Source organism: Leptodactylus fuscus, chromosome 3 (genome assembly GCF_031893055.1).
Source record: "Leptodactylus fuscus isolate aLepFus1 chromosome 3, aLepFus1.hap2, whole genome shotgun sequence".
In the NCBI taxonomy this organism is placed as follows: Eukaryota; Metazoa; Chordata; class Amphibia; order Anura; family Leptodactylidae; genus Leptodactylus; species Leptodactylus fuscus.
In genome coordinates this window covers 245,560,942-245,587,636 of record NC_134267.1, presented here as the reverse complement: position 1 = coordinate 245,587,636, position 26,695 = coordinate 245,560,942, and the positions used below count along the sequence as shown (strand labels likewise).

The window sequence follows — 26,695 nt, the reverse complement described above, 5'->3', positions numbered from 1 at the left end:
ATCGCAAAATTTACTCGATCGCCGATCGAAATCCGATCTTTTCCGATCCCTCAACCCTAGCATGGAAAGTAGTGGATGGCTGGCTCTGACAGTTCAAAAAAAACAAAACATCCACAATTCACAGATAAAAACAAGCACCTTGCGTACGGTTGCTGGACTGTTGAAAATCCTCACAAGACCCCCCCCCCCCCTCAAGACACCTCCTCATCCTGATATTATAGGCTTCTGATGTGTGATATATATCGGGGACACATAACTGAGACCTTACTGGAGAACTAGCAGAGGACGGGGCAGAGATTAGATAGTACGTCGGCCATGATGGGAGTCTGATCTAATGGTAGACGATAGAATCCTTCTAGAATGAATTACATGTCATATGTAGAATTATACTAATTATCATACCAGAGCGGCATCATTTCTATGGGACGTTCTGATGGTTACTAGAAATTTGTCTTAAGAAATCCTGCTTTTGGGATCAGAGTCAGGCTTCTCTACCAGTTTCTGAAAATCTTGGTGACTTTATTCTGTTTCCTATACAACTAGTATGAAATGTACACCAGTTCCTGAGCTAGACCGCCACTTTATAATTCAGGAGCCACCAATTGCTGGAGTTTTGGGAGAGGAATGTTGTCCCATTCCCCCTCATCAACATCAACCCAGAAGACTAGACTAGAATAAAGTAGGGATGGACGACTGCCTGTGACACATTTCAATCAAAAAATATCCCATAACTCGAAGGTAACTGCAACCTGCAAGTCCAAGTATCCACACTGAAAATCTGCTTACCAAAGCCTCCCCCCTATCCATCCAAGAAATAGACATTGATCTAGTAGAATGTGCTCCAAACCCTTCTGGGACATGACAGTCTGAGAAGGAATACACTAACACAAAGGCCATTTTGATCCATCTAGCAGCTGTCTGGTATGAAATAGCCTCCCTCTTATTAGGTCCCTGGAACTGAACCAGCAACTGAGAGGATCTCCTAGATAACCTCCAAATACTGAAGCAGGCAGCATCTAATATTCAACTAATGGAGCGCTCGCTCTCCATTAAATCTAGGGAGAACAATCTTAGGAGCAATGGAGTCCAGACACCACTTTGGGCAAGAAAGCAGAGTCCAGAAAGGGGATGTCAACTAAAATTTGCAAATATGGAAGTTAATAGAAAAGGCCTTAATCTCACCAACTTTCCTCACAGAAGTAATAGCCAAAATGAAGGTCAACTTGGTGGAGAGCAGGGGAGATGAAACTTACCCAACGGCATCAAAGGTGATAGCATTCAATTCAGAGAACTAAAGCATAATCCAAAGGAGGAATACAAGTCTTCAAAGTCGGAGAAGTTCCATCTGCAGCCCTAACAACTCTACAGACCCAGGGATAAGCAGCTAGATGAGAGTCAGATAATACCCTAAGGGCTGACCATTGAACCTCAAGTCCTGGCCTTTAGATTTCTAGACTCTCCAGCTCGGAAAAATAAATCCAGGATTAATGGCAGATCAGGAGGCAAGAGATCAAAAACAGGTCTATTAGCAAAACGAAAAGACCTTCCAAATTCTTTAATTAATAGTTGATGTCACCCGTTTCCTGCTTACCAGAATAGTAGAAACAACTCCTTCTGACCAACCCTTACCAATCAATATTTTCCTCTCAATAGCCAGGGTGATACATGAAGGGAACAGCAGACCCGAGGAAAGAGGACCCTTCATCTCCAGCAGTACCCAATGATCTGATACTGAATGTTTGTGGACCAGAGACAACCAAAGGCCTCTTGGCCAAAATGGAGCCATTACTATGACAAGGGCCCAATTGTGTTAGATGTTTCTCAAAGTTCTTGGTAGTAAGTTCAGAGGTGGGAATGTATACAGTAGACATAAAAACCATTCTATCCTATGGAGGCACAGAAAAGAATCACTGTTCTGCAGATTTGCAAACAAGACTACCTTGGGAACTTCCCATGATGATCTGATGAGTGGTTGCTTGAGGATCCCATTCCACTTGACTGGGATGATGGCGACGCAGGAAAAACTGCCAATACATTCTCTGTAGCCCTAACTGCAGAATATTCTCAATGAAAGATTCATCAAATCTAGGGAACCAGTGCCCCCTCCCCCCCCCCCCCCTTACCCTCTCATGGTTAAAGAGAACAAGACTGGGAACAAGTCTTCTGGAATTTGCTGCCTGCTGAAAATTGTCTTGATAAAGTATAAACACCAACTCTCACACACACACACATAAGCCATAAACCTCCACCACCTTTGTAAAAGCTCTTGGAGCCAGACACAGAATGAAGAGCATGGCCTGAAACTGGGAGTGGCAGAGGGAAACTTTCTTACCGAGAACACCACAGCTTAGAAGACCTTTCCCTTTACTTCTAAAGGTACCTGGACCAAAACTGGACCAAACCTGGAAGGGAGGAAAACTTTATTCTCAGACCTTCCTGTATAACAGACAAGGAGAGACGTCACCCTAGAAGATCCCTGGTGTTCTACAGAAAATAGTTTGCTTGGACGCAGACGACTTCTGGGTAAAGAGAAAGCCCTTCACCTTCTTCGGTTCTTTCCAGTTGCTTCTCCAGTTCCTTTCACTGAAAAGGTTTGTTCTCGGAGCAAAAGGATCTAAACTGCAAAGGAAACTGTAGGAAAACCATTTCTGTCATCTGTCGCTTTCTCCAAAACTCTGTTGAGTTCTTTCCCTACCAGGATAGGCCCTTAAAGGGAATGGCGCAGGGTCTTGATTTTAAGGCAAAATCCCCTCTGCCCCAGTTAGTGTAGGGAGAGAGGTCAACAATTGGTCTGTAGGGTCTGTGAATAAGAATCTCAAGTGAACGTAACCACAATATAAAAGGTATCTGACCACAGAAGTCATAGCTGGATTACAAATAGCAGCAGAAACTTCGTGATTTATCCTAAGAAAACGATCTGCTGCTTTGTCGACAGGATCTTTAGGATTACCCAGGTATACAAAACGGAGAGGATTTCCTAAGGAGCTCAGTGACTGGGGTGTCTATCTTGAGAGACCGGACCCAATTATTTGATTCTCCAAATGGATATATCCTCTAAACTGTCGTAAGAATAAGAAACTTCTGGTCTTTTCCATTTTCTTCAACAGAGGCTTTAACATTTTTATGAGCAGCAAAGACTCTGTTTAGTGAGCCCGAGCCCCTCAAACATTTCATCTTGGACCCATAAGGCCGGCCTGGTTTCTTCCATGGCTTAGTAGCTCTAACCAACGTAATAGCCCAAACAATAAGACTCAGCATAGCCAGTGATAGAACCAGTGAGGTTACCGGTGCTGCCGCCTCTGTGCCTTCTATGTGCTGTCTCGCCATGTTGGAATTCATTGGTGCAGAAGTGTTTAATAACAGACTGAGGCCAAGCACTTCACTTCTGGATGACATAGGGAGTAACAACATGACATAATTCTCAGCCTCCCCGATTGCCCAAATATATATTCTGCAGAGAGGTATCTGGAGGACAATGGCCTCCCCTGAATCAACAACAGCACAAAACAGAGTCAACCAGCAGTTCATCGAGGAGTTGGTTTGGCATCAGACTCATGGCAGTGGCTTCCCAAAGGAGTCTTACGCCACCTTTGAGAACCAGTAGCTCTCCAACCAGATCCCACAGTCCATCAGCAGAACTCCAAGGTGCTTCCCTCTGAAGGACAAGACACAGAACTGGAGGGAGGTTGGCCGTTACCTTTACAGAAATTCCAGTTGTGTTTTCCTGTCCAGAGGAAGGGGTAATTGTCTCTCCAGGGGTGAAATAGTTGACAAGTGGGAAAGAGATGTCTGGATGAGGCAGATGTTGTTCTAAACCCTCCGTATACTGCTATACTGCTCAGCATTGATAGTGTTCTTCAGGATGTGTAAGCTGCCCCTGCCATAGGCACTAATAGCACCCCATACCATCAGAGATGGAGGATGGAGGGGCTGATAACAAGTTGGATGGCTCTCTCCTCAAGTCCACAAAACATGACGTCCATCGTTTCCATGAACAATTTCACATTTTGACTCATCTGACCAGAGGACACTTATCCATCTTGCCTCAGTCCATTATAAATGATCTTTCATCCAGAGAAGATGGCGGAGATCTGGATTGTGCTGATATACAGTATGCCTTCTTCTTTACACGGTACAGCTTTAGCTTGTATTTGTGGATTTCTGGAATATTCCTGATCACGAGCATCCAATACTGGCTGTCAGACTTGCGCCTTGTACACATGGATTTCTCCGAATCTTTGGATAATATTATGTACATGGCGCAAAATTCAAAGTCTGCAGAATTTTACATTCTATAAGAAGTTTTTCACAGATTGATCAGATTCAGAGAGACTCGGCCTCTCTAACAATCTTTTTATACACAGTCATGTGATTGACCATTCAGCCGCGATTCATTAATACCCCTTTTCCAGCCTTTTGTTAAACCCATCGTACCTATCTGTATTATTATATATCACCCATCATACATCACCTGTATATTGTGCACAGATCACTACTAATAGTATATTACCAGGTGTAATAATGTTATACACTCAGTGGCCAAAGGTCACAGGAAGGCGTGTCCCAGTGCCGGTTGTGTCGGATATGACAGTCTAACAATGTGATGCGATGCGACCTATGGCGCTAGTGTCGCCAGGATATCTGAGCAGTCTGATGCAGACAGGCGTCTCGTGAACATGGCAGCACGGTGTGAGTTAAGTAACTTTGAATCATGAAGCATGGGGCATAGCATTTTGGAGATTACTGGGGAATTTGAGTTTCCGAGGTCAACAGTGTCTCGGGTGGACCTGCAATATCGCAGAGACAACGTTAGCAGCCGCATAAACCGGCGCACTGGTCAACCACGAATGTTCGATGAACGGACGTCACTTCCGCAGAGTCGTACGGGGCTCTCGACAGTCTACTAAATGTGGGGTGGTAGGACCTCATTTCCACCGGGACTGTACACCGAAAACTGCACTGTATAGGCTTCAACAGTCGATGCCCGACCCGTGTCCCTTTGCCGACACCACAGCACAGAGCTCGAAGATTGGCATGGGCCAGCGACCATCGTCATTGGACCATGGAACAGTGGTGGCATGTAGCATGGTCTGATGAATCACAGCTCCAGTTGTACAGAGCCGATGGGCGTGTGAGAGTGTGGCGTATGCCCCATGAAGCCATGGATCCTGCATGCCAACAGGGACGTGTCCAGGCGGGAGGTGGCTCCATCATGGTCTGGGCCGTGATCACACGGTCGCAATTAGGCCCCAATGTCCTGACGCAGGGATCAATGACCGGTGCTCGATACATGCAACTTATGGCAGACCATCTGCACCCCTTTCTGGTGTTGGAGTTCCCTGATGGGGATGTTTTACCAACAGGACAATGCAACAAGTCATCGCTCGTTGGTGGCAGGGGACTGGCTTAATGAACACGCTAGTGACCTCACGACCCTCAATTGGTCTGCCAACTTGCCTGACCTCAAACCATAGAGCATTTATGGGATGCTGGGGATACCAGTGTCCGCTCCATGGACCCAGTGCCAACTACACAGGACCATTTGTGGGCTGCAGTGTAGACTGTGTGGATCACAATCCCTCCAGAACTCTTCCAACACCTCGTGGGGTCCATGCCTCATCATCTTGCTGCAGGGCTCACGGAGGGGCAACCCGCTATTACCGGCGCGTCTGGCACCTTGCCATGACTTTTGGCCACTCAGTGTATTACTACATGTGCATTATGTGTCATGTACTGAATGTATTATTATATTTCACGTACATCCCAGACGCAAACGGCAGGAGAACTAAAGTAAAGACACCTTGTACGACTCATTATAAAAGTAAGGACCTGTTCACACCACATTTGGAAGGGTCATCCAGTACATATAGCTGTGATATAAAACACTGTATATAACATATTTGTGTGTACCTGGTGATATCGGGGGCCGATGATCCTCCATCATGACCTCGTTGTACCGACCCTTGTGTCCTTCTAAATACTCCCACTCCTCCATGGAGAAATAGACAGCGACATCCTGACACCTTATAGGAACCTGACAACACAATGATACAGTCATCACCCCGAGCCCTCCAGTGCTGTTACTGGAGAATTTCCCAGCATTCCCAGCAGTGTCACCTCTCCAGTCAGCAGCTCCAGCATCTTGTTGGTGAGTTCTAGAATCTTCTGCTCATGGATCAGGGAGAGAGGGGGAGGGGCTGTGATGGGGCCCCGGCTCCTACTCCCTCCTCCTCCTGGCTCTGTGATGGGGCCCCGGCTCCTACTCCCTCCTCCTCCTGGCTCTGTGATGGGGCCCTGGCTCCTGGGGGCCACAGAGTCCCCCGTTGTCTTCTTCACCAGTGAGTATTCCTGTGTATGGAGAGACAATTAGGTATTATGTTATGAGGAAGATTCTGCACCTCCTTTGCTGGGAAGTGACACTGATACTGTTTCGGTTGGTTGTGCGATACCTCCTCTGGGGAACAAGTACCTTCCACTTCACTTTTGTGGGTGTGACAATAGGGTTATGAGGCTATATAGCCAAATGTAGGGGTCGCCACTACCTGGATAAAAACTGCTCCCCTGGAGGACAGGCTGTTAAAATGTCTGAGTGGTTAGTGGGATCAGGATATTCCACAATGCTGGAAAAATCAACGACCACTGGAGCCGGTTTGGCGAAAGAAAAATATTTTTATTTTTACAGATGACACGTTTTGGGGCATCGGTGCCACAAGTTAGCACCACCCCTTCCTCAGATCTTGTCTGTAGAGCTGAGACCGCATGCAAACATACAGTACAGACCAAAAGTTTGGCCACACCTTCTCATTCTGTGCGTTTTCTGTATTTACATGACTATGACAATTGTAGATCACACTGAAGACCTCAAACCTCAGAAGTAACACATGTGGGATTATAGACTTATCAAACAGTGTGACACAACTGACAATCTGTCTTATATTCTCGCTTCCTTTCGCTTTGATTCCTGCTTTGCACACTGTTGGCATTCTCTTGATGAGCTTCATGAGGTAGTCACCGGGAATGGTCTTCCAACAGTCTTGAAGGAGTTCCCAGAGAGGCTTGCCTTCACTCTGCACTCCAACTCACCCCAAACCATCTGGATTGGGTTCAGGTCTGGTGACTGTGGAGGCCGGATCATCTGGCGTAGCCCCCCATCGCTGTCCTTCCTGGTCACATAGCCCTTACACAGCCTGGAGGTGTTTGGGGTCATTGTCCGGATGGAATAGCATGCTGCTACGAGATGCTGTGGTAGCCATGCTGGTTCAGTATAAAACCCCAACAGTGTCCCGAGCTTGGCACCCCCACACCATCACACCTCCTCCTCCTCCATGCTTCACAGTGAGAACCAGGCATGTAGACTCCATCCGTTCTCCAAAGACACGCTGGTTGGAACCAAAGATCTCAAATTTGGACTCATCAGACCTTGGCACAGATTCCCACTGGTCTCATGTCCATTCCTTGTGGTCTCTTCTGCTTGTTGCCGGTCCTTAGCAGTGGTTTTCTTGCAGCTATTTTACCATGAAGGCCGGCAGCTGCACAAAGTCTCCTCTTACCAGTTGTTGTAGAGATGTGTCTGCTGCTAGAACTCTGTGTGGCATTGACCTGCTCTCTAATCTGAGCTGCTGTTAACCTGCGATTTCTGAGGCTGGTGACTCAGATGAACTTATCCTCCACAGCAGAGGTGACTCTTGGTCTTCCTTTTCAGGGGAGGTCCTCATCCTCTGCAGCAGAGGTACCCCTTGGTCTTCCTTTCCTGGGGAGGTCCTCATCCTCTGCAGCAGAGGTGCCTCTTGGTCTTCCTTTCCTGGGGAGGTCCTCATCCTCTGCAGCAGAGGTGCCTCTTGGTCTTCCTTTCCTGGGGCGGTCCTCATCCTCCGCAGCAGAGGAGACTCTTGGTCTTCCATTCCTGGGGCGGTCCTTATCCTCAGCAGCAGAGGTGGCTCTTGGTCTTCCTTTCCTCATGTCAGCCAGTTTCTTTGTAGCACTTGATGGTTTTTGCAACTGCACTTGGGGACACTTTCAAAGTTTTCCCAATTTTTTGGACTGACTGACCTTCATTTCTTACAGTAATGATGGCCACTCGTTTTTCTTTACTTAGCTGCTCTTTCTTGCCATAATACAAATTCTAAGAGTCTATTCAGTAGGATCAGCTGTGTATCCACCTGACTTCTGCACAACACAACTGATGGTCCCAACCCCATTTATAAGGCAAGGCAATATCCCACTTATTACACCTGACAGGACACACCGGTGAAGTGAGAACCATTCCCAGTGACTACCTCATGGAGCTCATCAAGAGAATACCAAGAGCGTGCAAAGCAGGAATCAAAGCAAAAGGAAGCGAGAATAGAAGACAGATTGTCAGTGGTGTCACACTGTTTGGTAAATCTATAATCCCACATGTCTTACTTCAGTGTCATCTACAATTGTCATAGTCATGGAAAAACAGAAAACTCTGCGAATGAGAAGGTGCGACCAAACTTTTAGTCTGTACTGTATGTCTGTAGTGATCACCTGGCTCCAGTGGTTGTTGATTTTTCCAGCATTGTGGGATATCCAAATCCCACTAACCACTCTGAGAGACAATTAGGGGTATAAATCCTTCCTGACCCCAAATCTGACAATCAGAATAAATCCCTGGACCATCCCCCGATCTCCAGTAATCTACTGACTATAACCTGGAATAATATTACAGCACAGATCCAGTCCAGAGTCTCACTGCTCTTACAGTAATGATAGAAATGTAGTACAGATACCTCTCCGCTCAGCAGATAGATGATAGAAATGTAGTACAGATACCTCTCCGCTCAGCAGATAGATGATAGAAATGTAGTACAGATACCTCTCCGCTCAGCAGATAGATGATAGAAATGTAGTACAGTTACCTCTCCGCTCAGCAGATAGATGATAGAAATGTAGTACAGTTACCTCTCCGCTCAGCAGATAGATGATAGAAATGTAGTACAGATACATCTCCGCTCAGCAGATACATGATAGAAATGTAGTACAGATACCTCTCCGCTCAGCAGATAGATGATAGAAATGTAGTACAGATACCTCTCCGCTCAGCAGATACATGATAGAAATGTAGTACAGTTACCTCTCCGCTCAGCAGGGAGATGATAGAAATGTAGTACAGTTACCTCTCCGCTCAGCAGGTACATGATAGAAATGTAGTACAGATACCTCTCCGCTCAGCAGATAGATGATAGAAATGTAGTACAGATACCTCTCCGCTCAGCAGATAGATGATAGAAATGTAGTACAGTTACCTCTCCGCTCAGCAGATACATGATAGAAATGTAGTACAGATACCTCTCCGCTCAGCAGATAGATGATAGAAATGTAGTACAGTTACCTCTCCGCTCAGCAGATAGATGATAGAAATGTAGTACAGATACCTCTCCGCTCAGCAGGGAGATGATAGAAATGTAGTACAGATACCTCTCCGCTCAGCAGATAGATGATAGAAATGTAGTACAGATACCTCTCCGCTCAGCAGATAGATGATAGAAATGTAGTACAGATACCTCTCCGCTCAGCAGATAGATGATAGAAATGTAGTACAGATACCTCTCCGCTCAGCAGATAGATGATAGAAATGTAGTACAGATACCTCTCCGCTCAGCAGGGAGATGATAGAAATGTAGTACAGATACCTCTCCGCTCAGCAGATACATGATAGAAATGTAGTACAGATACCTCTCCGCTCAGCAGATACATGATAGAAATGTAGTACAGATACCTCTCCGCTCAGCAGATACATGATAGAAATGTAGTACAGATACCTCTCCGCTCAGCAGGGAGATGATAGAAATGTAGTACAGATACCTCTCCGCTCAGCAGATACATGATAGAAATGTAGTACAGATACCTCTCCGCTCAGCAGGGAGATGATAGAAATGTAGTACAGATACCTCTCCGCTCAGCAGATAGATGATAGAAATGTAGTACAGATACCTCTCTGCTCAGCAGATAGATGATAGAAATGTAGTACAGTTACCTCTCCGCTCAGCAGATAGATGATAGAAATGTAGTACAGATACCTCTCCGCTCAGCAGATACATGATAGAAATGTAGTACAGATACCTCTCCGCTCAGCAGGGAGATGATAGAAATGTAGTACAGATACCTCTCCGCTCAGCAGGGAGATGATAGAAATGTAGTACAGATACCTCTCCGGTCAGCAGGGAGATGATAGAAATGTAGTACAGATACCTCTCCGCTCAGCAGATAGATGATAGAAATGTAGTACAGATACCTCTCCGCTCAGCAGATACATGATAGAAATGTAGTACAGATACCTCTCCGCTCAGCAGGGAGATGATAGAAATGTAGTACAGATACCTCTCCGCTCAGCAGATAGATGATAGAAATGTAGTACAGATACCTCTCCGCTCAGCAGATAGATGATAGAAATGTAGTACAGATACCTCTCCGCTCAGCAGATACATGATAGAAATGTAGTACAGATACCTCTCCGCTCAGCAGATACATGATAGAAATGTAGTACAGATACCTCTCCGCTCAGCAGATACATGATAGAAATGTAGTACAGATACCTCTCCGCTCAGCAGATAGATGATAGAAATGTAGTACAGATACCTCTCCGCTCAGCAGATACATGATAGAAATGTAGTACAGATACCTCTCCGCTCAGCAGGGAGATGATAGAAATGTAGTACAGATACCTCTCCGCTCAGCAGGGAGATGATCTCCAAGGTGAAGTCTAATATTCTTCTGGTGATCTCAGTCCTGTCCTTGTCCATCCTTGGTGGGTCATTCAGGAGAAGGAGCGTCTGGAGGAGAAGAGGAGGAAACTGGATGAGCTGGAGGATCTAGTAGTGCAGGCAGGAGCACATTTCTAATGAGGCGAGGTGAGGCGACACTATCATTACTGCTTGGAGGGGCGGCATTTTTACTATTTTTCTATCCTAAACCAGCCCAAGACAGGCTGCTCTGAAACAAAGCTGAGCACAACCTGTCCTGTTCTGGCTTAGGAGACCTCCGACAATGCTATGATGTCAACGTGCCTCCTGCACTGCAGCAGCTCCATCAAGGGATCACAGGTAGGTGAGGATAAATTTTTTGTTTTTAATAGGCCGTTTCCTGCTGGAGTATCCATTTACTTGCTGTCTCTACTGCCCCTTCTGCTCTAGCATGCAGAAAAGGTAGGCAGAAGCGGTTGTGAGCAGGAGCAGGGTCGGTGAGCGAGCCTGTGGACCCACGAACCCCAACTAACCCCCGAGTATAATAATCTGAGACCCAGGGGAGAAGAGGGAACACAACAAAAACAGTGTTTCTCCCCACTATTGCGATCCGCTGTTACTGCCAGCAGGCTTCGGACCTTCATAGTGGTGTCGCAAACGTCACATTAGCCAGGCCGACGTCATTATGTGTAGCGACGTTGGCCTGGCCCAAGTGACATCTGTGCTGATGCTGAAGAAGGCCAAAAGCTTCATGGACTGTGCCGTAGCATGGGATAGGTAAATAACTGTGTTTTTTACATCTGTCACCTTCCGAAACTCCAATCATTATACTCTGGGGTCTGAAATAGTACACGAATGGGCCACTATGGGGCATAAAAGAGCATGCGTGGGCCACTGGGTGGTGCATTGTTTTCTTAGTAACACGTCGGAATAGCCTTAAGAAAGGCTATTCTTCTCCTGCCTTTCGTTGTCTTCTCCACCCCGCCATTTGCCTAAAATCTCGATTCTTGTTGGTATGCAAATTAGTTCTCTCGCAGCACTGGGGGCGGGCCCCAGCGCTCAAACAGTACTGGGGGCGTCCACAATGCTGCTAGAGAACTCTCTCCAGCGCCACCTCCATCTTCGTCAGGAACGTCCTCTTCATCCTCTTCTTCTGGCAGTGGCTTGTAACTTCTAGGCCTCTGGCACAGCAGACTGCGCACGCCCACAGGCCACGAGAAAATGGCCGCTTACACAGTATTGTAAGCCACCGCCGAAAGAAGAGGATGAAGAGGACATTCCTGATGAAGATGGAGGTGGCGCTGGAGAGAGTTCTCTGGCAGTATTGGGCACGCCCGCAGTGCTGTTTGAGCGCTGGGGCCCTTCCCTCAGTGCTGCAAGAACTAATTTGAATACCGACAAGAACCAGGATTGTAGGCGAACGGCAGCATGGAGAAGACAACAAAAGGTAGGAGAAGAATAGCCTTTCTTAAGGCTATTCCGACATGTTACTAAGAAAAAAATGTGTTTGTATGATAGGATCCCTTTAATAGTGTCTTTGGGACGGCTACTATCAGCCCTTACAATGGTGTTGTGATCCTATACACACCATTAGAGCTCTCCCCCTAGGTAAGATAGTAACATGCCCACAGAGGGGGTTTTTAATCAATATTCCGCCGGAACGCTCAATAAACTAGAGTAGAAGATATCCGGCGCGGAACCTACAGAGAGCCAGTCATATAAGGAAGTGAGAAAGTCGCAAATCCCTCTTAGTAAATGCCAATCGAAAAAAAAGTAGAGTAACTTTCTCGACAGCGTATAGCCCTCAGTACAGGGAAATGGTTAACGTTATAAAAAACAATATTCCCATCAAACTGACTCGAAAAATTCTAGAAAACGTCAAACATTGTGTAGCCAAAAGGGGTAAATGATTAGGGAACATCTCACCCCCAGGTCTTGTTACATCACCCTCTACATGGCTAACTTGTGAAGGATTTGCTAGATGTGATATGCCGCACTGTACCGTATGTAGATATACCAACACAACTGCACAGCTTACAAGTTAGGCCCCGTTCACACGTGGAGTGGATTGGCGGATTTTGGTCCCGAGAGTGACGTGGGAAGCTGCATGACAATAGGGCCAAAATGTGCCTGCCATGACTGCTGCTGCTTCCGACAGTCGCGGCTTTCCCCTCCGGAGTAGGCTCGAATGAATGGGACCACTCCAGAAGGTGCTGCCACGAGGTGGACGCCGGGACTGAATCAGTCGTGGAGTCGGCCTGAAGAAAGGGCAGCAACATGCCGCTCACAGAAAAAAGAAATCTAGCGGTCTACATAGACCTCCATTGTGAGGGGGGCGGATTATGACGTGGATTCAGCACCATAATCCGCCTCTCTTACACCGTGTGAATGAGGCCTTATACTTCACAATTCACAGCTAATCTTTATTCTCTGATGAGTTGTCATTCACACCACGTAGTATATTCCATTAAATGTACCACATGCACACCTGATTATATAGGCTATACTATCGGACCTGTCAGAATCCACATCGCGGGACACATAGCTGATAATGCCATCTGATAATATGTCCGAAGTATCTAGATAGTTTGCCACCGCACACAAAGGTGATATCACATCATTGACCTTTTGTGGTATAGAAGCGGTTAAAAAAGCAAAACTTGGAGGGGACTGGCGCAAAGCTTTATTAAAGGGGTATTCCCAACTTGCCAGTTCACCTTCTTGCAGGCTGTGTGCTCTGTTCACTTCCTGGTTTTCTCGGTACATTGGTGGGTGGGGTCTCACTTGCTCTGCTATCTCTCTTCATAGCAGTATGTCTGCAGTCAGTAATGATGGAGGGTTGTAAATACATTAGCACAGTATCACTGGAAGATGCACAATATGAAGCTGATGTAGCAGAGCTGGGTTTGATAGGTGATGAGAATCCCAAATTTACACGCTACAGGAACAAGAGTCAGCTTGCAATAAATGTTTTAGGTCTGTGTTGCATACTGTACAGAGGTAACAGACTGTCTGTCTCAGCCCTTATCAGCAAAATTCAATTAGCCAACCTGAAGAGTGGAAGAGGAAGATCAACAGCTCAGAAATACAAGCACCGAGTACTCAGCCGCCCTCCTCTCCTGAGACCAGGGAGCTACATCACTTGTCCTGGGCGGAGAGATAAAGAGCTCAGAAATACAAGCACCGAGCACTCAGCCCCCCTTCCCTGCCGAGAGCAGGGAGCTATGTCACTTGTCCTGGGCAGAGAGATAAGATCACCCCCAGGTCCGTGGTTATGGAAATGCAGTGTAAACAATGAAGTGAATAATCTCAGATAGTGGCCAAAGCAGTTTTGCTGAAGCAGTGTATTTAGGAAAAGTCTTAAATCCACATAAGCTAGCAGTACAGATAGGATCCTAGAGATGAGACAACCCCTTTAAAGAGAGAAGCATAATGGATATTGAAATTTAATTCCAGGTCACCAACGGGAACGAATTTAAAAACCAACTTGGTTTATTTTGATTAGTTATATCAGTAAGTAAGTTCTTTGGTGCAGGGTTATATTCTACTGAAGTCCATCTATTTGGAAGTGCTGGGTATTGACAACCATATGCGAGTATAACATCTACTCTAGCCATACATATAAAGTAGATTCACTAGGGTTGAGCCGATCTCGAGATTTCAGGATCAATTTTAAAATATGATTTCCGATCATTTTCCAGCCAATCCCGATCATGAAATTTGCTCGATCGCCGATTGGGATCCGATCTTTCCCAATTGCTCAACCCTAGTCAGTGCTTCTCTATGGGAAAAGTCACTTTTAGGGTTGAGGCATTCTTGAGATTTCAAAATCCGATTTCCAATCATTTTTCAGCCGATCCCAATCTCAATCGTGAAATTTGAGCACATAAAAAGCAGCTCCGATTGACTTCAATGGGAGCCGGCATACGAGCACTCCCCATTGAAATCAATGGGAGACTTTTTCTTTGTTGCTTTCAATGTATTACGTGTGTGTGCCGGCTCCTATTCAAGTCAATGGGAGCTGATTTTTACGCGCTCATTCTGAACGTGTTTATACAATCAGAATGAGCGCACCGTAACTCCGTGTGAAGGCTCCCATAGATTGTAAGCCCTCGCGGGCAGGGCCCTCTACCCCACTGTGCCAGTCGGTCATTGTTAGTATTATATCTAGCTGTATATTGTGTACTGGATGTAACCATGGGATTAATGGTACTATATAAATAAATAATAATATTAATAAACTAAGAAGCCGGACAAGTATGAAAGGAGGTTTCATTCTCAGGTGTGGAGACATCAGGGACGTGTTTATTGCATGTTTAACATAGAGGTAGGAACGTGTTCATGGTGTATTTGAGTAGATAGTGGTCAATCTCATTACTATGATTATTACCAGAAAGAAAAAGTGGAATGTTGAAGATAATGGAAGCATAGAGCGGTTATGTTACGGCAAAGCAGGTGAAAGTTAAAGGGGTTGTCCCTTCTCTTGGCTCCTATCTATACTGCAAGCTTATGTGGATGTAAGACTTTTCCTAAATACATTGCTTCAGCAGAACTGCTTTGTTTGGCCGCTATCTGAGATTATTCACTTCATTGTTTACACTGCATTTCCATAACCACGGACCTGGCGATGATCTTATCTCCTCGGCCAAGACAAGTGACGCAGCTCTCAGGAGTTGAGGGAGGTTGAGTGCTCGGAGCAGCTTGTATTTCTGAGCTCTTTATCTCCGGCTCTTCCAGTTATCAGGTCGGCTAATTGAATTTTGCTGATTATGGCTGAGATAGGGAGTCTGTTACCTCTGTATGTAAACACAGACCTAAAACAGAGTTTATTGCAAGCTGACTCTTGTTCCTGTAGCATGTAAGTTTGGGATTCTTAGCCAGCTCTGCTACATCAGCTTCATATTGTGCATCTTCCAATGATTCTGTGCTAATTTACTTACAACCCTCCCTCATTACTGACTGCAGACATGTACTGCTATGAAGAGAGATAGCAGAGCAAGTGAGACCCCGCCCACCAATGTACTGAGAAAACCAGGAAGTGAAGAGATCATACAGCCTGCAAGAAGGTGAAGAGGCGAGGTGGGAATACCCCTTTAATAGCACTAAGGAGTAAAATCATTTCAAGGGCTCAGAAAGTCAGTCGTGGAGAATATTAGAAAGAAACAAGCCGCTCACGCACCCTGACGACTACGTGGTGATCGTTCATTGGCGCTGAGCCACACATATCTTTTTGTTTATTTTGGGGAATTGCTTTTGCTTTGATCACTTTTAAATTAAAATTTTTATCAGAGGCAAAACAGTGAAAAAACGGCGACCTCATGTGTAGGTGCGTCACAGTATTTAGGGAACGTTTAGGGCCCGTGCACACGGTGTAACACACCGCTCATTCTGACACGTAAACTCGTGTCAGAGTCAGCGCTTCAAAACAGAATCTCACAGAATCTCATGACTACAATGGGTTCCGTCTTATGCGCGCTACACATTGAAGTCAATGGGATTCTGTTCTGAAGCGCTGACTCTGACACAGGTTTATGTGTCAGAATGAGCGGCGTGTTACATCGTGTGCATGGGCCCTTAATATTTTTTATTAGCTCTGATCACTTATGTAATGCAAAGAAGCAGCATTTGTATTACAGGCCACATAGAGTACACAGAGCAGCCTGCAATAGAAACATACTAAGGACAGGCCTGGCCGCTCTCACTAGGCCCCCGGCTGTCATAGGAACAGGACGCCGGCAATCCCTGGCAAAAATGGCTGCTGGTAATATGGCACCTCGGTCAGCTTTGATCAAGGAGTCAGAGGGGTTAATACCCATGATCAGTGCGGGCACCAATCGTGGGCATTAGCGTCAGGTCTCTACTATACTAAGGTATTGCAGTGAATAGTAAAATCCATTGACTTATACACCCGACATGCTGACTGTTTCCTGGGGCCTTTGGGAGGGGCCAGCATACGGTACACCTGACATGCTGTTTCCTGGGGCCTTTGGGAGGGGTCGGCATACGGTACACCTGACATGCTGACTGTTTCCTGGGGCCTTTGGGAGGGGTCGGCATACGGAACACCTGACATGCTGACTGTTTCCTGGGGCCTTTGGGAGGGGTCGGCAAACGGTACACCTGACATGCTGACTGTTTCCTGGGGCCTTTGGGAGGGGTCGGCATACGGTACACCTGACATGCTGACTGTTTCCTGGGGCCTTTGGGAGGGGTCGGCATACGGTACACCTGACATGCTGACTGTTTCCTGGGGCCTTTGGGAGGGGTCGGCATACGGTACACCTGACATGCTGACTGTTTCCTGGGGCCTTTGGGAGGGGTCGGCATACGGTACACCTGACATGCTGACTGTTTCCTGGGGCCTTTGGGAGGGGTCGGCATACGGTACACCTGACATGCTGACTGTATCCTGGGGCCTTTGGGAGGGGTCGGCATACGGTACACCTGACATGCTGACTGTTTCCTGGGGCCTTTGGGAGGGGTCGGCATACGGAACACCTGACATGCTGACTGTTTCCTGGGGCCTTTGGGAGGGGTCGGCATACAGTACACCTGACATGCTGACTGTTTCCTGGGGCCTTTGGGAGGGGTCGGCATACGGTACACCTGACATGCTATTTCCTGGGGCCTTTGGGAGGGGTCGGCATACGGAACACCTGACATGCTGACTGTTTCCTGGGGCCTTTGGGAGGGGTCGGCATACGGTACACCTGACATGCTGACTGTTTCCTGGGGCCTTTGGGAGGGGTCGGCATACGGAACACCTGACATGCTGACTGTTTCCTGGGGCCTTTGGGAGGGGTCGGCATACGGTACACCTGACATGCTGACTGTTTCCTGGGGCCTTTGGGAGGGGTCGGCATACGGTACACCTGACATGCTGACTGTTTCCTGGGGCCTTTGGGAGGGGTCGGCATACGGTACACCTGACATGCTATTTCCTGGGGCCTTTGGGAGGGGTCGGCATACGGAACACCTGACATGCTGACTGTTTCCTGTGTTTCGGGCACAGCCAGGCCTCACTTATAAAACTATTTTCACATTTTCCTACCTTTGCACAGTAAATCCGCTTTTTCTACAATGAACATTTGGTTTTGATTCCTCATTTCACTGAGCTGTCGGGGCAGATTTTTTGCGGGACGAGCCCTAGTTTTCATCCGACCTCATTTAGAGTAAATTTGACTACTTACTCCATTTGTTTTGGGGGTCACAGCGAGGGTTAAATAACAGGTTGGCTCCTTAGTGAGGCGACGCCGATTATGTGATTGTTCATTCATTTAATAAAATTGTCGTCATTGATTTAATGATTTTTTTTTTTACTTTTTTGAATTGTTATAAATTGTTATTGTAATTGGCGATCTCTGGAGATTTCTGTCCTGCAGGTTATTACACCGAGCCGAGGAGGCCATGGCAGGAAGGGGTTAATAATGTACAAAAGGAAAAAATATTCTCAGCCCGTAATACAGAGAATGGGGAGCAGAGGGGACGAGGCCGGAGGTGTGAACACCGACCAACAACCACAAGGCCCAGAATACATCAGAAAGACCAGAAGAAACCGCCCATGTCATCTTACCTTCTAGCCGCAGTGTGAACGTGTCCTGAGAGCAGCCAGCGAGCCACTAATGGCTGATAACAGAGAGAACAAGACAACAGCACTGAGCAGGAGCTGCAAGAGCTGAAGGACCTGGGATGGTGTCACCGCTATCATGTGACCAGTACATGGGGGTGGAGCTCAGGAGAAGGATGAAGGACCTGTGATGATGTCACCACTATCATGTGACCAGTACATGGGGCGGAGCTCAGGAGAGGAGAAGGACCTGTGATGATGTCACCGCTATCATGTGACCAGTACATGGGGCGGAGCTCAGGAGAGGAGAAGGACCTGTGATGATGTCACCACTATCATGTGACCAGTACATGGGGCGGAGCTCAGGAGAGGAGAAGGACCTGTGATGATGTCACCGCTATCATGTGACCAGTACATGGGGGCGGAGCTCAGGAGAGGAGAAGGACCTGTGATGATGTCACCGCTATCATGTGACCAGTACATGGGGCGGAGCTCAGGAGAAGGATGAAGGACCTGTGATGATGTCATGAGGGGGTGGGGCTGGTGTTTAACCTTCTCCTTTCTGTCATATTGGTCATTATGGCTGATCCTTCATAGGCTCCTCTGTGACTCGGGGGGGAGGCACGGTGTCATGTTGCCACCGCACACCATTACTGAGCCACTGCCGTTCATGCTGAAGGATGTTGCAGACAGCAGATCCAGACTCTGTCACATGTGCTCAGTGTGAACCTGCCTTCATCTGTGAGGCGCACAGGGTGCCAGTGGCCAAGTTTGGCAGTGACTCAGTGTTAGGGACATCAAATGGTCCTTATAATAGAGTATGTTGCAGAGTTCCAAATTAAATATCAGGCCTGGAGAGGTCTCACACCCACCAGGGGGTCAGACTGACTTATAGGGAGTCCTGTGCGATGTCTTACCCCTCTGCCAAAGCCTTTCAGGGTAATTGTCATATTTCATCTCTAGAAGAGACAGCCCGGTGATTATTTAGGGAGGGGGTTTAGAGGGGACTCCGACCTCCCTTCTGTTATCTATGAGGACATGAGGCTTTATACTGAGATCTGACCTTATAGGAATCTTCTGCACCTCTCAGCCTTATATAAGGTGCACTGGATGAGTGTCCAGGTTTGCAGAGGGGTAGGACACCGTACAGGACTCCCTATATGTCAGTCTGACCCCCTGGTGCCAGTAATAAATCCCCTCACATGTCACTTACAAGGTCCTCTTGGGGGTGTTGATCACATGGTCTGTGTAGCTCATGTATACATATATATAGTGGTGGGTAAAGCTTATACACACACAATCCTGTATATATCACCGCCCTCCTCCAGATCCTATACTCCTATATTCCCTCATTACGCTCTATAACATCTCGGTGCGACATCTGAGGCCGACATGGCAGAAGGTTTATTTTAGTGATTTATCCGGCCGCCCCTATCACATAATCCCTTCTGTTTGGGAGAGATCTGGTAGTGAAGGGTTAGAGGTCACTTTTCCTCATTTGTATCTGTGTGACAATACTGAAGCCACATCTCAAGGCATCAGCCAGGAAGGTAAAGCTCGGGCACAAGTGGGTTTGCGAAATGGACAATGAGCCGAAGCATCTGCCAAACGGGCTACAAAGAGGCTCCAGGATAACAAAGTCAATGTTTAGGACATCACAAAGTCCTGATCTCAATCCTATGGAAGAGGCCGGTGCGAGCCAGGGGGCTACAAACATGGCTCAGGGACCCGAGGGCTGTCAGGAGGGACCAAAGTCCTACCCACTATTGTAAGAAGCTTGTGCAAGGAGATCCAAGACGTGTGACCCAAGTCCTACAGTATAAGGGCAATGGGCCAAATATTAAGGAAATGGATGGAATGAAAAAAATTCCTTATCAATATTCTGTCTCACATTATTCTGGCACTTCAGTTTGATAATCCAAATTGTCCTAAAATGGGAAAGGTTTATTCCGATTTCATGTCACAAAGTGAGAAAAACATCCATATGTGTCTTTAGCTCTGTCCTGGGGAGCCCCTTGGACCCAGTACAGGTGGTGGGTGACAGAAGGAGACTGTCTGTGGTGACCTCCATGCGGGAGAACAAATCCCACCCCATGTATGGGACCCTGATGGGACTTGGCAGCACTGTAAGCGACCGTCTGCTTCACCCCAAGTGTGAGAAGGAGCTATCGCAGGTCCTTCCTTCCAACCGCGACCAGGCTGTATAATCTACATGAGACCAAGCGCAGACACTCCGCACAGGGAACTAATGATTATGACTATGAAGTCTCCTTCTTCTGTTCCTTAGCTGCTATGGACTCCTAGTATATCTTCTCAGTATATGTGTGTCCTGTAATATATTACTGTGTATTATCCTGTATCTGTCAGGATACAGAGTCGCCACGGTCTCCTTGCTGCGCGGCGTCTTCCTGGGAGACGTGTTAGGAGTTCTATTGGGTGTGCTTAGGTCATTAAGGGTTAATCTTTTCCTTGCCCTCAGTCTCCATGCCGTTAGCCATCAGGTGTGTTCTCTGCTGCTATTTAAACCCCACCCAGGCATGGATCCTTGCCAGCCATTCACTTTGTGTTTCCTGGTTCCTCTGCTCAGTCTGATTCCCTGTCTGTTTGTATTCCATATGTTCTTGGTTTATTTACCCAGCTTGTATTTTTGGCTATCCCTTGTCTTTTGATTCGGTACCTTTATTATATCTCCTGGCTTGACCTCTTGCTCGTCTGACCTCGCCTTCTCTTCTGTGTCTTGCTGGGACTTGTGGTCCTCCCTGGTTCCATGCTGTTTAGTCTTTTGTTTTGCATTGCAGTTACACTGTGCTTTCTGTTTAGGTGTGACCCCGTGACTCCAGTCCCTAGGACTTTCAGGGCCTCCTCTCCCCTTATCCTAGCCGCTGGATAGAAGTGTAAGGAGTCGTGGTAGGCGCACTTCGATTAGGAAGTGCATGGGTCTGCCTCATCTCAGATACTACAGCATAGTTATAGCCGCAGGGCCTACGACCCCTTTTGTCATTAGTTGCACAGTGTTGCTTTCCCAGCTGTGTCACTTTGCACTGCCTGACCCTGACTCCAATCCTTACAGTATCTGTATTATTAGGCTGCTGTAACATATTGAGTATCCGCACTGGGCCACTATGACAGGATTATCTTATAGTGCATTAGCCTCTGCCTACGACTTCATCTGCGTGTTGTTGGCATCAATGATCCACTTATATTCAGCAAATTCCTGCTGTCGATGATCTGCCTGCTCCAGCATTTCGGTAGTACTCAAGCTGTCCTGCCACTGAACTTGTTCCATGCGCCATGCCTGTAATTGTTCCAGCAGCTCGCTGGAATGCCATATAATGAACGAGTTGTTAGTATTGATGATTCCCCTCAGCTCCGCTTGAGGAGAACTCTGTGACTTCTGGCTCCTTCATAGATCTCGTTATTTAAAAATTTTGCAACAAATTAGATTTTCTTTTTCCCGCCGTATTTAATATTAGCAAACTGCCAATGTGGAGTAAAGGGGTTTTCCCCTCCAGTGTGTCAGCACTGCCTGGAGCAGATCAGATAATATGCAGATGCTTGTACACCATGGACTGAGGGTTAGCTGAGTGTTACATAGAGAGATAACAGACCAGGAACCTGAGATAAGCGGCTGCAGGAGCAGTGTAATATAGTATGTGACCATAAATCCAGAATAGTAGTGAAGCCATGTCATTTACCGGGATACAAAGTAGCCGATGTGTTACTCCAGGTTACAGAGTATCTATGGGACATGTAATATAGTATGTGACCATAAATCCAGAATAGTAGTGAAGCCATGTCATTTACCAGGATACAAAGTAGCCGATGTGTTACTCCAGGTTACAGAGTATCTATGGGGCAAATCTCATCCAAATCCGTTTCGCCATTTTTGCCTGATTGAGGAACAAACATCCAAACTATCAAATATATATTAGTAAGATAAGATAAGATTAATAAGATAAGATGGAAACATCTAGGTTATTTGTGTCTGATCCTCATACTAAATCGACTAAGTTTTCCAGGGGGTCTCAACAATAAATCAGATTTATCCTGTTTGTATCAATAGCACAGACTTGTATTATACGGCTACATTCACACCTATATTTTAGGGCTACAGTCACACCTGCGAGGCTCTGGAACTCTCTGCCCCTGGTGATGGCGGATTCATTAAACAAGTCCATAGACGGCCTGGATGACTTTCTAGAAGAGAACAATATTACGGGTTATGGACTCTAGATTGTAAGGACACGTTGATCCAGGTTTTTATACTGACTGCCAGATTTGGAGTCGGGAAGGAATTTTTTAACCTGAAATGGGGCAATTGGCCGAAGCCTCATGGGGGTTTTTTGCCTTCCCCTGGATCATCACTGTAAGGATTGTAGGGTTATAGGTTGGACTTGATGGACTGATGTCTTTATCCAACCTCATCTACTATGTAACTGTGTAAATTGACTTCAATGGGTTCCACAAGTGGGTAATAAAGCTAGCAGCACCTATTCAAGTCAATGGGAGGCTTTTTTCAGCGTGGAAAATTCCACATCAAATTCCTCGCTATTTTCCTCCATGTGAATGGACCCTAAGCTGGCGGAGGATATGTATACGGCTGTGACATCACAGGGGCGGCTGCTGATTGGCTGCACGCATGGCATTGTGGGTGATCCAGCATTCCCAGAGATCCTGCCTCTTGTCCTAATGGGGCAACAGCTATTTTAGGAATACATGTGATTCGTTACCACGAAGTGTGAGGAAATCCAGATTTGATCTGAATGATTTCCTGAAATTACATTAAAGACACTTATTGTCTCTCTGATTCATTCTCGCCTTGACTACTGTAACTCCTTACTAATCGGTCTTCCCCTCACTAAACTCTCCCCTCTACAATCTATTCTGAATGCAGCGGCCAGGCTCATCTATCAGGCTAGACGCTACAGCGAGGCCTCCGGTCTGTGCCGGTCACTACAGCGAGGCCTCCGGTCTGTGCCGGTCACTACAGCGAGGCCTCCGGTCTGTGCCGGTCACTACAGCGAGGCCTCCGGTCTGTGCCGGTCACTACAGCGAGGCCTCCGGTCTGTGCCGGTCACTACAGCGAGGCCTCCGGTCTGTGCCGGTCACTACAGCGAGGCCTCCGGTCTGTGCCGGTCACTACAGCGAGGCCTCCGGTCTGTGCCGGTCACTACAGCGAGGCCTCCGGTCTGTGCCGGTCACTACAGCGAGGCCTCCGGTCTGTGCCGGTCACTACAGCGAGGCCTCCGGTCTGTGCCGGTCACTACAGCGAGGCCTCCGGTCTGTGCCAGTTGTTACATTGGCTGCCTATTCATTATAGAATAAAATATAAAGTTCTCCCCCTCCCCCACAAGGCTCTCCATAATGCTGCACCTCCCTACATTTCCTCCCTCATCTCTGTCTACTGCCCATCCCCCGCTCTCCGCTCACTCAATGACCTAACACTTCCATCCTCTATTATCAGAACCTCCCCCGCTCGTATACAAGACTTCTCCCGAGCTGCACCACTTCTCTGGAATGCTCTACCCCGGACAATAAGATTAACTCCCAACTTCTACAGTTTCAAACGCAAACTAAAGACGCATCTTATCAGAGCGGCCGATCACAATGTCTAACGTAAACCCTTCCCCCTCCTCTGTCCCCGCCCCCACATTACCCCACATGATATGATGTCATCTCAGGATAACTTTATAGGTCCGAGCTCCAACCACATGTTACAGGACACGACTGGTGACGGCTCATAAAGTTTTATGTTTGTGTAATGACAGAAGTGTCTGACCCCTGTATAAGTAATACCGCCCCTGCTACCTCTTGTGTCACCCCCTCTACCTCATAGATTGTAAGCCCTTGTGTCCCCCCTCTACCTCATAGACTGTAAGCTCTTGTGTCACTCCCTCTACCTCATAGATTGTAAGCTCTTGTGTCACCCCCTCTACCTCATAGAGTGTAAGCTCCTGTGTCCCTCCTCTACCTCATAGATTGTAAGCTCTTGTGTCCCTCCCTCTACCTCATAGATTGTAAGCTCTTGTGTCACTCCCTCTACCTCATAGATTGTAAGCTCTTGTGTCACCCCCTCTACCTCATAGATTGTAAGCTCTTGTGTCCCCCCCTCTACCTCATAGATTGTAAGCTCTTGTGTCACCTCCTCTACCTCATAGACTGTAAGCTCTTGTGTCCCCCCCTCTACCTCATAGACTGTAAGCTCTTGTGTCACCCCCTCTACCTCATAGAGTGTAAGCTCTTGTGTCCCCCCTCTACCTCATAGACTGTAAGCTCTTGTATCACCCCCTCTACCTCATAGAGTGTAAGCTCTTGTGTCACCCCCTCTACCTCATAGACTGTAAGCTCTTGTATCACCCCCTCTACCTCATAGATTGTAAGCTCTTGTGTCACCCCCTCTACCTCATAGACTGTAAGCTCCTGTGTCCCCCCTCTACCTCATAGACTGTAAGCTCCTGTGTCACCCCCTCTACCTCATAGATTGTAAGCTCTTGTGTCCCCCCCTCTACCTCATAGACTGTAAGCTCTTGTGTCCCCCCCTCTACCTCATAGACTGTAAGCTCTTGTGTCCCCCCTCTACCTCATAGACTGTAAGCTCCTGTGTCCCCCCTCTACCTCATAGACTGTAAGCTCTTGTGTCCCCCCCTCTACCTCATAGATTGTAAGCTCTTGTGTCCCCCCTCTACCTCATAGAGTGTAAGCTCTTGTGTCCCCCCCCTCTACCTCATAGACTGTAAGCTCTTGTGTCACCTCCTCTACCTCATAGATTGTAAGCTCTTGTGTCCCCCCTCTACCTCATAGAGTGTAAGCTCTTGTGTCACCCCCTCTACCTCATAGAGTGTAAGCTCTTGTGTCACCCCCTCTACCTCATAGATTGTAAGCTCTTGTGTCACCCCCTCTACCTCATAGATTGTAAGCTCTTGTGTCCCCCCTCTACCTCATAGACTGTAAGCTCTTGTGTCCCCCCCTCTACCTCATAGAGTGTAAGCTCTTGTGTCCCCCCCTCTACCTCATAGATTGTAAGCTCTTGTGTCCCCCCTCTACCTCATAGACTGTAAGCTCTTGTGTCCCCCCCTCTACCTCATAGAGTGTAAGCTCTTGTGTCCCCCCCTCTACCTCATAGAGTGTAAGCTCTTGTGTCCCCCCCTCTACCTCATAGATTGTAAGCTCTTGTGTCCCCCCCTCTACCTCATAGATTGTAAGCTCTTGTGTCCCCCCTCTACCTCATAGAGTGTAAGCTCTTGTGTCACCCCCTCTACCTCATAGATTGTAAGCTCTTGTGTCCCCCCTCTACCTCATAGATTGTAAGCTCTTGTGTCCCCCCCTCTACCTCATAGAGTGTAAGCTCCTGTGTCACCCCCTCTACCTCATAGATTGTAAGCTCTTGTGTCCCCCCTCTACCTCATAGATTGTAAGCTCTTGTGTCCCCCCCTCTACCTCATAGAGTGTAAGCTCTTGTGTCACCCCCTCTACCTCATAGAGTGTAAGCTCTTGTGTCACCCCCTCTACCTCATAGATTGTAAGCTCTTGTGTCCCCCCCTCTACCTCATAGATTGTAAGCTCTTGTGTCCCCCCTCTACCTCATAGATTGTAAGCTCTTGTGTCCCCCCTCTACCTCATAGATTGTAAGCTCTTGTGTCCCCCCTCTACCTCATAGAGTGTAAGCTCCTGTGTCCCCCCTCTACCTCATAGAGTGTAAGCTCTTGTGTCACCCCCTCTACCTCATAGATTGTAAGCTCTTGTGTCCCCCCTCTACCTCATAGACTGTAAGCTCTTGTGTCCCCCCTCTACCTCATAGAGTGTAAGCTCCTGTGTCCCCCCTCTACCTCATAGAGTGTAAGCTCTTGTGTCCCCCCTCTACCTCATAGACTGTAAGCTCTTGTGTCCCCCCCTCTACCTCATAGAGTGTAAGCTCTTGTGTCACCCCCTCTACCTCATAGAGTGTAAGCTCCTGTGTCCCCCCCTCTACCTCATAGATTGTAAGCTCTTGTGTCACCCCCTCTACCTCATAGATTGTAAGCTCTTGTGTCACCCCCTCTACCTCATAGATTGTAAGCTCTTGTGTCCCCCCCTCTACCTCATAGATTGTAAGCTCTTGTGTCCCCCCTCTACCTCATAGAGTGTAAGCTCCTGTGTCACCCCCTCTACCTCATAGATTGTAAGCTCTTGTGTCCCCCCCTCTACCTCATAGATTGTAAGCTCTTGTGTCCCCCCCTCTACCTCATAGAGTGTAAGCTCTTGTGTCACCCCCTCTACCTCATAGAGTGTAAGCTCTTGTGTCCCCCCCTCTACCTCATAGATTGTAAGCTCTTGTGTCCCCCCCTCTACCTCATAGAGTGTAAGCTCTTGTGTCACCCCCTCTACCTCATAGAGTGTAAGCTCTTGTGTCACCCCCTCTACCTCATAGATTGTAAGCTCTTGT

General features: G+C 47.3%; 3 protein-coding genes across 3 annotated transcripts in view; 1 reads left to right on the top strand and 2 right to left on the bottom strand.

Annotated features, from left to right (window-relative positions):
- LOC142198431 (oocyte zinc finger protein XlCOF8.4-like) overlaps positions 1 to 10,815 on the bottom strand; it is a 28,351-nt gene extending 17,536 nt beyond the window's left edge. The window contains exons 1-3 of the mRNA XM_075269471.1: positions 10,689 to 10,815; positions 6,118 to 6,348; positions 5,911 to 6,034 (exon numbers count right to left, since the gene is read on the bottom strand). Coding sequence (XP_075125572.1) covers positions 5,911 to 6,034; positions 6,118 to 6,348; positions 10,689 to 10,766 — 433 coding nt within the window. The 5' untranslated portion in view covers positions 10,767 to 10,815. The remainder of the gene's footprint in view (positions 1 to 5,910; positions 6,035 to 6,117; positions 6,349 to 10,688) is intronic.
- Positions 1 to 26,695, bottom strand: part of LOC142198391 (uncharacterized) — a 617,468-nt gene that overhangs the window by 29,960 nt on the left and 560,813 nt on the right. The window lies entirely within an intron of this gene.
- LOC142198436 (uncharacterized) overlaps positions 1 to 26,695 on the top strand; it is a 308,715-nt gene that overhangs the window by 228,148 nt on the left and 53,872 nt on the right. The window lies entirely within an intron of this gene.